Source organism: Toxotes jaculatrix, chromosome 4, assembly GCF_017976425.1.
Source record: "Toxotes jaculatrix isolate fToxJac2 chromosome 4, fToxJac2.pri, whole genome shotgun sequence".
In the NCBI taxonomy this organism is placed as follows: domain Eukaryota; kingdom Metazoa; phylum Chordata; class Actinopteri; family Toxotidae; genus Toxotes; species Toxotes jaculatrix.
Window position 1 is genome coordinate 5338930 of NC_054397.1, and position 12905 is coordinate 5351834.

The window sequence follows — 12905 nt, forward strand, 5'->3', positions numbered from 1 at the left end:
TGTTTTGCCTAAAAATGCTCAAGGCAGCATATCCCAAAAACAAATTGTCTAGATGAGAGGTAAACCACTTCTCTATGGAAGCAAAAAAAATAGTCATAAGGATTTCAGTCTAATAAGTAACTGAAGAATTTTTAATTTAATCACTACTGAATACTTAATGTTGAGATTTTAAGACCACTACATTTAGCTTTGAAATATTTTACTTTAAGAACTATCTATCTGAATGCATGTAGTTTGAATTAGCCATTCCCTTTGAAATTTCCAACAGATGTTTTGAAATTGTGCAATTTCAATTTTCTTTTCTTTTTTTTTTTTTCCTATTTCATTTAAGGGGTTCATAAGTTCAGACAGAAAAGCAACCAGTATTAAAAAAAAAAAAAAACATATTCAAGTTGCTCAGATTTCTGTCAAGTAAAAATTCAAGTCAAAATCAAAAGATTAAAACCTAAACATCTGGGCTACCACAGACAAGCAGCCTGGCCTGAATGGGACGGATCAGACCTGTGTCCTGTAAATTATGTTCTGTCGCTCATATAATCCAACACTTCAATCTGAATTTGTGAAACAAAAACAAAACATAAAAATCACAAAATAGTTCTGTAAATTTCAAAGAAGGAAATTAAAATCACAAAAATTCGGAGAAAATGTTTTCAAGGGGAATTATTTCAGTTCTACAAGGCCAGTGATGTTTAAATTTCAAGAGTAAACATAAAATTCAAATCCTCATGGATTTTTTTTTTTGCCTGTGGGATGTGCTGCCTTGATGATGCGTTTTTCTGTGCCAAACATTTTAGTGTAAAAACAGCAGACTTTTATTTTCTCTACATCGTCATTAATGACCACAGAAACTCTGAACCCAGCCAATACATACGCCACTACTATTCTACAGAAAAAATGCTGGCCTCTGCTGTTGGTCCATTTTGGCTAAGTGTTGGAAAATAACGTCAGAAAATAAAACTTTTGTGTGAAAAAAAGTCAGTGTTAAAATGGAGGAGGAAAATATATATATGGGAGACATGTCTTATTCCAGTCTCATATTGCATTCTGAGGTTTTGCTGTAATGCCGCGCGCTTTGTCAGTCGAGGCCCGCTCTGCTGTCCATTACATGCTTGCCTGAGTTAGTGGTGAGACCTAATGCTTCACCGGTCTGAGCTAGGCTATGCTAGCTTGGGGGCTCTGCGCTGTCTTAAATGCTATTCCGTGTTTGCCTGGGGAGTGTGAGGCTGTTAAATACTACAGTAGACTTAAGCATTGGGACTCACCTCTTGTTAAATACTAAAGTAGTCTTTGTTAGCATTGGGAGCCAGTGTCTGCAGGCTAAATGCTATAGTTCTCTGTCAATCCTGGGAACGTAGAAAGTCTGTGTTCGGGTAGTGGATGTGGGCTTTGGGACCTGTCTCTGTGTTCTAAAACTGAAGAGCTTTCAGTGCTTAAGGGACCACTGCTTGTTAGCTATTGAGGGACCTGCCTTTACATTCTGTGAGTGTCAAGAGAATTTTTATGCTGTCTTCGCTGTAGAGGTTGTCGACTGTGCAGTCCCTGTTCACAGCTTTCTGAAATGTTCAAAGAATGGTGTTTGATGTTACATGTTTGACTATTATGCTCATAAAACTGTTATGTGTAGATTTCCTGAAGTCACAGCACAGTTCATGCTCCAAGAAATCAATAAATTAATGTACATGTATAGATTTATTTTTAAAAAGACAGTGCCAGTTATACAGTAGATACCTCCAAAGCTTTTGTAACATGAACAGCTCTCTGTGAATGCATTTTCTTTGGCTGTGTTGCTTCTGATGTTGGTCAAGTGACAACAGGCTCTCCTCCTAGGCTACCCTAGGTGTTTGTTTGTAAGTGGCTTTGCTGGGCTAATTCTTTGTTAGCGGATGGATTTAGAGCGGTGTTTGTTAGCACTAGGGTTTGCAGAACATCTGCTGAGCATTTACAGAGAATTACACTGCAACAGAAAATGTGTCCTGCCTACCAGTGTAGCTCTTTGGAGCAGTTTAAATGTTTTACGGGCCCTTGTTTAGCGTACCCACTTTCATCCTCCTAACATACTAACCTGCAGTGTTTAATTAATCTTAATTGCACTGATAAGGTCCAACAGTACAGGGAGACTTTAGCTTATGAAAAATAACTACTGTAATGCCTGAGGTGAAACATAGGCAGTCTAGCACCACATGTTCACTAATCTTGTTTTTTCAGGACGTGTATAAAACAGAATATACTGTAGCACATTCTTTACTAATATAAGCTGTATTCAGATTCTCTGTCAGTCTCATTGTGCCACAGTGGTTTGAATTAGCTCCCTTTGTGTATACCATATTTTTTTCAGCCTTTTTACACCCTTTCTGTACATCATATTTTTTACAGCGGGAAAACACAGGCATTATTAATGTTGTTAACAATGGCTCTGTTGCATTTAAATGGCCCAGTGAGCAATACCATGATCTATCTGGAATATCTAAATGAAATACAATCATCAGTATTATTAATTACACCAGTGGTTATTTCCCGCATGCAAAAATACCATTTAAAAAAAGGCCTGTTGTTACAACCTGAAGACAACTCACCACCCAACATCTGTTTTTACATAAAAGAAGAAATAGCACATATACAATATATATACTTGGCAGATTCGGGACTATGAAAAATAAAAAATAAATCTGTGACTGTTTTTAAGATGTCAGTTACATTATTTGAATTGAACATATTTGAACAGAACCATCTTAAAAACTGAAAGTTCCACCTCTACATTTTTCCATGAGAAAATTACTTGCCTTTTTCTTTGGGCAGCTAATTATTTAGCTTTCTCAAATCTCATCCCAAACTGCTCCCCTGAAAATATTCACTTGGATTCCTGAATGGTGAATGAGACAGCCATGACCTAAAGTTCAAGTGAGATTTTATTATTTCATGTTCATCTTGGTGGAAGCACATTCACATCATTTTCATTTGGATGGAACATACAGTATCTATTAATTACTGTGGCAGTAACCTTGTTTTTCGATGGTGCTTACTGATCCCAACTCATCCACTGGAAATACCAATGGATATAATTTCTATACCAAATTAGTTTTGTGGTGTTTTGTCAGTTACTTTTACCTCAAACCTCAGGGAAGTACTATTTCTGCACAGTGCAGCCAGTGAAGGTTAATGCTCAGTTCACCGGAATGACGTGGGGATGTACTTTAATCTTTCTACAACTCATCTTTAAGCAGAAGCTCATTCTGAATTTCTGCATGTGTAGATCCGCCGCTGTACCTCTGTTCTTTTTTTGGCGATTGACTTATTTTGCATTTCGCTTGTGACCCTTGAAGCCGTTGTTGACACAGGACTTACTGCTAGCTGGCTAGTTTGTTTGCACTTTTGTGCAGACTTAAGTGGGATGGTACTTAGCAGCATCTGGGGGGTATACTTTGTCAGGCCCACTTAATGTAGCTGTTCCATCCTAACTGACCTGCTGCATTAAATATTAATATAGCACACTGCTGGCCTCATCAACATCCTCCTTCTTACCCCCATCTATTTCTCATTATTCTGCATACTTTGTCTTGTTGTGTGCCACCCCATGTCATGTACTCTTCTTCCAGCCTTTCAATTAATGTTCCCTAGCCTTTGGTTGCTCAGTGCGCTCTTCCTTCACCCTCGCTACTTGCAGGACTCAGCTCCTCCTCCTGTAGCCCACGACTCCTTCTCTCAGTGATTTCTAGAAAGGTGTCAGTTCATCACTCATTAGCCTGGATCTGTGCAACTCTCTCCACATGTTCATATTTTCTTAATCTGATCGCCTTAAACAAAAATGAAATTTGACATGAAATAGCGTGTGTGTGTGTGTGTGTGTGTGTGTGTGTGTGTGTCTTGGTTTTGGTGGTGTATTATTCATTGGTTTGCTGGCTTGTGAGTAAAGCTATATTTTGAGGGCCCTTTGTGCATGTACACATGTGTATGTGCCGTGTGCATGTATGTGGGTGGATGTGAAACTGTACATGAATATATTTTATATTTGTATAATTGATGCACAGTGTCATCAGTAAATCTCTAGGTATGGAGTTATAATGTGGAAATACATTTGTGTGTGTGTGTGTGTGTGTGTGTGTGTGTGTGTGTGTGTGTGTGTGTGTGTGTGTGTGTTCTATTTGTGCATTATTTATGTGTGAGCTTCTTGGTGGACTTGTGTGATTTGATGAGAAGATGCAGGTCTGTGTCAACGTCTCTTTTTGTCCTTCATAATTCAGAAACCACTAGCAGCTATCATCTTCCCCTTTCACCCTTCAGTCTTCTAAAAAGATTTTTCCATCATTCATTCTAAATTCTCCACTTACCCTCCATCCTCTCCTCTCCTCTCCTTTCCTTTCCTCTCCTCTTGTCACCTCTCAGATTGTGAAGGTATCTAAAAGTAAGAGTGGGTTAGACCACTATGACAGGTGTAAATATTAAATATGTTAAAAGCATGTTATGAACATGTATGACATATAGAACCTTCTCTACAGTGTCTTCATTCGTTCACCATATCGGGACCACTGTATATATATGTGTATGTGTGTTATTATAAAATTATGAACTAGGCATTACAGTCTTGAAGAGAAAGGTTTGCTTAATTGATGAAAAAATGAAATTAATGTATTGTTTTCCATCAGTAAGAGTTTGTGTTTGTGTTGATTAGCTCCACTTTGGGTTATAATCGTTGTTTACAGTGTGTTTTGAATTGTGGCTTTCACACTTTGTAACACCTCTCTTGTTCTCCCCGTGTCCTCCGCAGTAGGTATTTCTTAGGTGAAGGCAACACAATGTGTGTATTTGTTTTAGGGCTGTAACTAATTATTATTTAGAATTATCAGTTAATTAATCTTTTTTTTTTTTTCCAAATTTTTAAACATACTCAATCCTGCAGTACGTCCCCAGAGCTCAAGCTAACATTTAAATTCAAATAACATGTCCAAAGCAACAATCCCAAACCCAAGGCCGTGGCAGCAAAGAACAGAACAGCAAAACATTGCATTTAAAAAAAAACAGCAAATGTTTAGCTTTTTTTGTTTGATAAATTATCTAAAGGGAAATTCTGGCTTATTATATTATAGCAGCATAATTATGCAGGTTTTAAACTTTCCTTTGGGTTAGTCAAACTTATTTGGAAAAGAAAACACAGGTGAAAGGAATGTTATGTTACCCATAGTGTCCGTTGTAAAAATCATAGCTTACAGACTGGCCGGGTCAAATTGGACCTACTGTACTTGCCGTAGTTGTGTGAAGGCAGTTTTCCTGTGCACTGAGAAGTTATTACCAACATCTTGTGTGTGCTCACTTTTAATGTTACGTCAGCATGAAGTGATTTTAGATACTGTGGCTTCTCATCTGTCTTTTCTGACTGCTCAGATGATCTTGCAGGACTTTGCTGCAATGAAGTCATGTTCCCGTTTTCCCAAATCTCATCAGTTACTTTGATTAGTGCATTATTATTATTATTATTATTATTATTATTATTATTATTATTATTATTATTATTATTATCATTATTATTATTATCATCAGTAGAAGCACTGGCCAAAACTAAAAAAGAAGACCTATATTGTAGTAAACCAGAGTTATCCTTTAAACAATTAACAGATTGTTTTGTTGACTGAATGCTCGGTAAATAGACTGATTGTATCAGCACTGGTTTGTGTGTGAGTGTGCAGTTGTACATTTGTATGTGCGAGGGTGTGAGTGGGTGTTAGTGCATGTTTGTACCTGTGCTTGTGTGTTGGTGTTATCTGGGCATAATTGTGGATGAGTCTGTTGCCACACAGAGGGAGATTTTTTTCTTTTTTTTTTGAAAGTAGAAAGCCGCACACACCTACAGTCAAACACAGACACACACACACTCACACTCAGATGGAAACAGTGAGATAGATCTTTTTGAAGTACAATTTCATCCTCTCTCCTTCCCACTTTTCTACCTTTTCTGTAGTGATGGAGTGAGGGGAGTTAAATCTCTGCGAGGCCTACTTTATGTGTGTGATGGCCAGAGCTGAGAGCTTTTTGTTAAACTAGAGGACAAGACTGGAGTCACGGTATAAGATTTACATGCATACATACACACACACACATACTCATGAAGGTGGGGGTGTTGGGGGCAGAGAGACGGGAGCTGACAGCTGATTCGCCATGTGTGTTTATCGAGGCTTTGATGTTTAATGTGTCATGTTCTTTGATGCCTTGTGCAGAAGGGGTGTTAGAGCATGTATGTGTGCTTGTGGTCTGTGTGTGTGTGTGTGTGTGTGTGTGTGTGTGTGTGTGTGTGTGCGTGTGTGTGGAAGACCTTGTGATGAGGTTTGATGTTTGTGCCTCGCTCCGTTTTTCTCCCAAGTCTCTCACTCCTCTTTCCACCTCCTTCTGCAGCAGGTATCTCAATCTCACACATAAGACTGGAGCATTTTAGTCATTCTCATTCTCCCCCTCGGTCTTTTCTTTTTCTCCCTGCCTGCTCCTCCTCCCTCTCTCCTCTCTCCTCTCTGGTGGATGGGCTGTGTTGCTGTCTATTTGTTGTGTCCCACGGGGGAAACTTAGCTTACACTTTATGCAAACATACATTCTGCAATCATTAGCAACTTATTTCACACTCACTTTGGGTTTCATTCTGTTTAATAGCGGCTTTGGTTCTGGTTATGCTCGCTGCTGCCTCTTACTGTCACAATGACCCCCAGTGTCCCTGCGACGCTGAGGCTAAATGATTTAACTGTACATGGCATTGTGAATTAATGCTGTAAAATTTGGAGACACAGTTTATAGAGGATATCCACTGACTTCAAATGAGACAGCAATAAAATGACACCATTATTTTCAGCTAGTGCACCACAGAAAAATTATGTTACACACTGATAACTCTTTTTTTTTCTTGTGTTGCACTAAGCATTGCGCCAGCCTAATAATACAGCACTTTACAAGGCAGGTGGAGCATCTGTATTTGGCTCAATTAGCTTTCAAGACAATGCTCGGTTGTTGTTATATTGGCTACTGAGGGTTGAAGTGAATCAAACCTGTGAGTTATGAGGCAGTTATCTCCGACCATTAGACCTCCTGTTGCCGGCACTCACTCTCTTACAGGGTAGTCACACTTCCTGACTGAATCTTGCTTTTTCGGTGTCTCGTGCTCTTCCCCCTTTTCCCATTTTCCCTCTCTCCTTGTCGTTTCTCTAACACTTACACTCTCTCTTATCTCCCTCCCTGTCCTGGTCTGACTCACTGATTGCGAAATTGAAAACGGTTCTTCTAATTCTGTCGGGTTTTTGAGTCTGATTTGTACTCATTCACTCGAGCTCTTGTTTTTTTTTTTTCCTTGTCTGCAATTAATTCAGTTCCTCAGACAAATCTGCTGACTGTCTCTGCTGCTGGCCTGTGTGTCATTGCAGGATGAGAAGTCCACGTTCTTCCAGTTCGGCGCAGCTCTGCAGCAGGAGGCCCTGCTCATGCTGGCTATCATGGAGGAGTACGACTGGCATGTTTTTTCTATCGTCACTTCGAAGTTCCCCGGGTACCAGGAATTCATCAGCACACTGAGGATAACTGTGGATCACAGGTAATGAATACACAGCCCCACATGTGCACACACACACACACACGCTGTTTTCATCCTTAACTTTTATTTACGACACCTGACAAGATTTAAGTACCTTGGATCATTTAATGGTGTATTGTTACAGCTTTGTGCGCTGGGACCTGCAGAGTGTGGTCACTCTAGATGCTATAGATGGCGACCCAAACTCTAAATCACACATTGCCCTCAAGAGGATTCAGAGTCCTGTTATACTACTGTACTGCTCCAAGGACGAGGCTGTGTGAGTGTTTGTGTATTTTGTTTTCTTTTGCTGTTTTTGTCTCTCTGTCATACACAGCCAGATTTCAGTGGTGGATCATTATTAACCCTGTGACTCTACTCCTTGACAGGTATATACTAGAGGAAGCTCGGTCCTTGGGCCTGATAGGAGCTGGTTACATCTGGATCGTGTCCAGTCTTACCACTGGCAACCCAGACTTTACCCCTGAGGTAGGGAGGCCCCATATGTACTAACAGGTGGCCAGTTTTGAGTGGTTTGACAAGAGAAGCAGTGTTTCTGATTCCAGGCTGTTGCGGGTCATCTGCTGCCTCTCCTGGGTTTCTCCTCTCCTTTATTCTCTGCGGCTAATAAGAAACACAAGATAAAAGCAATAGTTTAGTATATTGAGAAATATCTCATAAACTCACTGGGCACTTTCTTAGGAACGCCACACTAATACAGAGTACTTCCTCTCATATCTTCATGGCATTGATTCCACAAGATGGTGGACACATTCCTCTGAGATTCTGCTCCATGTTGACATGTTTGCATCACTTATTTTGTTCAGATTTGTCAGCTCCACATTTACGCTGCCAGTCTCCTGTTCTGCCACGTCCCAGAGGTGTTCTACTGGATTCAGATGTGGTGACTGGGGAGGCCACTGACGTACACTGAACTCATTGTCATGTTCATGAAACCGGTCGAGGCGATTTTTTTGACATGGCGCATTGTCATGCAGGAAGTTGCCATGAGAAGATGGCAAATTGTGGCCATGAAGGGATGCACAGTTTCAGTCTTCAGCTGTCCAGGTTTGGTGAGCCTCTGCCCACTGCAGCCTCAGATTTCTATTCTTGGCTGACAGGAGTGGAACCTGACATGGTCGTCTGCTGTTGTAGTCCATCCTCCTCAAGGTTCAATGTGTTGTGCATTCTGAGATGCTTTCCTGCTCACCAGAGCTGTAAAGAGTGGTTTTATCTGAGTTACCACAACCTGTCTGTCAGCTCCAAACAATCTGGCCATTCTTCTCTGACCTCTCTCATCAACAAAGCATTGCCGTCCGCAGAACTGCTGCTCACTGGATGCTTTTTGTTTTTGGCACCATTCTGAGTAAACTCTAGAGACTGTTGTGTGTGAAAATCCCAGGAGATCAGCAGTTTCATAAATACTCTAACCAGCCTGTCTGGTACCAACAGTCATGCCACGGTAAAGGTCTCTGGGATCTTGTGTGATTAGGTGAACATTCACTGAAGCTCCTGACCTGTATCTGCATGATTTTGTGACTGGTTGATAATCAGCAGGTGTACAGGTGTTCCTAATAAAGTGCCCAGTAATAAACATATAATTGAACATTATAAAGTTTGTAGATTGTAATAGATTTTGTAGGTGCATCTAATAAAGTTAATGTGTTAATTAGTTTAGCGGTGCGGATAGGTGGATTTTTTTTTCTTTGGATCGAGCCAGGCTAACTGTTTCCCCCTGTTTCCAGTCTTTGTGCTAAGCTAAGTTAACCAGATGATTCAGATTTAACCAACAGATACAGGAGTGGTATCAATATTTTCATTTAACTCTTTGGCAGGAGCAAATATTTATATTTCCCAAAATGACAACTTGTTCCTTTAAGTCTAAACATACTACAGTATAGAGATAAATCATGGTGACACGTCCCCTGTAATTCAAATAATCTTTTAGGTTTGGTGAATCCAACAACAGTCACTTCTCACACCGCTTTGTTTACATTCTCTCTGTACCTAACTACATTTGCACAGCCCCTAAATAAGGTGTTCGACAGTGTTACATACACATTCACTCAAAATGTAGGACAGCAAGGTAGCTATTATCCAAATGGCTTATAAATATGTGTATAAATAATTCGGAGTATAATCAGCTCAAATATTCCCCTCACATTAAAAATGGAAACATATCCAGTGTTTGCTTACCTTTCTCAAAAGCCTCTGAAATGTCTGTTCTCCTCCTTCTCTTGTCCGTCATTCTCCACGACTCAACGTTCCTGTTTGTGTTTGGTTTTTATGCCTCAGTTTTCGCTCTTAGACAAAGATCTGATTTTCCAGTTAGCGCCAAATTAAAATATAAAAACAAAAATATTGCAGGGTAGACTGACAGATTATTGTGCTGGCATTTTTTGATGTTCTTTCATTTTGGTACAGAGAGATAAACTGTGAGCTATTTAGTTTGTCAAAAATATTTTAATTTGACAGTTGCAACACCTGAATAAGCAATTCTCTGCATACAGTCTGTTCAGACTCATTTAATAGCCAGCTATGAATTATTTCTAGAAGGCACATGATACCAATAAATTATCTGTTTGACACCTTTGAGAGATACATTTGGATATTTAAAATCGGGGTAGAAAATGTCAAATTGAAGTCAAATTGAATTTTACGCACCATATGTGCCACTTCTCAGATTTCTTCCTCTTTCCTCTCAGATGTTTCCCCTGGGTATGATCTCTGTGTCCTATGACGACTGGGAGTACCCGCTGGAGACACGGGTGCGCGATGGAGTGGGCATCATTTCCTTTGCAGCCACCTCCATGCTGCGGGAGAAGGGGGAGCTGCCGGAGGCCCAGAGCAGCTGCTACAGCACACCATCAGACAGGAGCCCAGGGAAGCTCCCACCTAGTGCCCTGCGCAGGTGTGTTTATGTGTGAGCATGTGTGAGAGTGTGCGGACATCAAGGTCTAGGGACTTGCATAACTCTTTGTCTTCGTAGCTGAGCGGTCTTACGTAACTCTTTTTAATGTACTAATGAGAGGGGTAGAAGGCAGAAAGGAATCAGAGATGACAGCAGTGTTAAACATTGTGAAGTCTAATGACATTTAACACCATTCACTGTTGTGTACATGGCTGTGTGGCGTAGTCGAGAGACAGAGTATTGAACTTCAGTCAGACCTCTGTGTTGTTGCTGCCCTGTGTTAACTAGATCCCAGTATGTGTCTGGTGTGTGTGTGTCCATGTGTATCCCTCTGTGTGTGCACCTTGCTTCACATGACTGAACTCACTGTCATTAAGTCAGGATTAAAGCAGCTTTTACAAGCTTTGTTCTCTCTTTTTTTTTCTTGTTGCGTGGCTCTGTGGGTGGCACGTATATGTTGGTCAATGTGTGTGTGCGGATGTGTGTACATGCACACGTGCATACCACTAGGTGTGTGTGTGTACTCCTCTCTAAAGTCCCTGTGGTGAGGAGACAGGGGAGGACAAATGGACACACACAGACTCACATGCAAGCACACTCATACTAAACATTCACAAATGTAAAAGTGCAGATATGGAATTTGTTAATGGTGTTGCTCCCTGTCAGGGCTTTTTGGTGTGATATTGTGAATACATTTTGAATACGAAGCACACACTGGCTAAAATATGATTATTAATTCAGACTTCTATATAGAACTGACTAAAAACATGAAGGTCAGGTTGCTGGGCTCTGCACATCTGTGGTGACGTAGGAGTTGCCTCATTAGAATGAGAGCCACAGTGTGATTTTTACTCTTTTTGGCTTTATTATCCCAATTTTTCTCTCTTATTAGCCCATTACAGTATATATCAAAGCATATACAATTCTGCAGTTGTTGACAGGTTGATCCAGTATAACTCAGTCCTCAATAGCAGCTCAAACCTTTTTTTGGAACAATCTTTTTTCTTTCTGTCAGAGGTACCTCATTTGTCTCACTAACTTATTAGATAGAATCTGCATATTTGTCAAAACAACTGCAGCCGATTTTTGTGATAATAAACTGACAGGTTGGACTTCCCTACCCTGATTTGGAAGTGGTGAGGCTGTGATCAGAATTCTGCATACATTAGTCTAGATACAATCTTGCCGCAGTGTGCATATAAACAACGTGAGGTGGAGAGGAATAGGACAACATAATCTGGCACGTAAAAGACACTATCAACCTCGTTGGATCCCCTGTCATTCTTGCCTGACAGGAATTGATATCCCGGACTGTAGTTCAGCGTGTTTGGACTCCACAATGGTACAGGTTTTTACTGAGGTTTGTCCTCATAGTGTATTTCAAAGGCTTATTCTGTTTGATTGAACCACTGTACCATGCAAACCTCTAAGCTGTCACTTGAAAAGATGCTCCCTGCAATAATACAGAATTTGGGAAGAGCCTGCCCTCTTTCTATATTCATACTTTTAGAAAAGTGCTCGCACAGTGGCTACCCAAGTACTTCAGTAACAGAAAAATGCTCCACACATAGTAGTAGCAGCAAGACCCACATATTAAAGATGGCATTTACAATAGCAGGGATTTTAGTATTTCTCTGATGCAGCTTATCCTTCCTTAAACCCTCATTGAATTTCTAGTTGATGCAAATAATTTTGCATACAGAAATTTGGAAATCGTTGAACTCCTTTTTAATGTGGCTGTACATTTTGTTATAAAAGCATCACATGGGATGACATGAATATACATATTCATATAAATATGAATATATAAAGTGGAATCTGCCTGTTTTGCATGCCTCAAAAACACACCAGCCTTATCTGTTTAGATGAAAATCTTTTCCAGAAATGGTAACAAACCTGAAACGGGAGGAGAAAGCAGTTTCCCAGAATAGACTGCAACAGTGTTTCTGCTATATGTATTCAGCCGTGGCAATGCACTGTGACAAGGGCATCACCTGCTGCACCGTGAAGATTTTTCAAACACAAAAATATATATTTGTCTTGACATGTCACTAATATTCAAAAAGCACTGGAACCTATAATGACAATGGATGGTTCAGTTATATAGCGCAGAGGCGCCTCTTATGTCTAACTGTGTAGGTTTATATTTAATTATTTGCATTTGCTGAGGGAGGGAGGGTATACCCACAGCAGAGCTGTTTGGTATTTTTGCAGTGCCTGCATGCGAGGGAGAAAGGGACCTTTTATTTACTCTTCACTCAGTGTGAGTTCAGCCTGCTTTGAAAGAGCACAGGCCTGTTTCCAAGTCTTTGTAAAAACAGATGATTAATGTACCGCTCTCTAATCCACTGTCCGACAACAATATTTATGTGTGTCGACTCTAATACCTCTCCTGCAGATGAGACAACATAAAATCCCACCTGTTTGAGCTAGAGTGTAATTATCATAGTTTTCACC

General features: G+C 40.2%; 1 protein-coding gene across 1 annotated transcript in view; it reads left to right on the plus strand.

Annotated features, from left to right (window-relative positions):
* grin2ab (glutamate receptor, ionotropic, N-methyl D-aspartate 2A, b) overlaps nucleotides 1-12905 on the plus strand; it is an 84804-nt gene that overhangs the window by 50614 nt on the left and 21285 nt on the right. The window contains exons 5-8 of the mRNA XM_041036241.1: nucleotides 7392-7558; nucleotides 7683-7817; nucleotides 7927-8026; nucleotides 10243-10448. Of these exons, the coding sequence (XP_040892175.1) occupies nucleotides 7392-7558; nucleotides 7683-7817; nucleotides 7927-8026; nucleotides 10243-10448 (608 nt within the window). The remainder of the gene's footprint in view (nucleotides 1-7391; nucleotides 7559-7682; nucleotides 7818-7926; nucleotides 8027-10242; nucleotides 10449-12905) is intronic.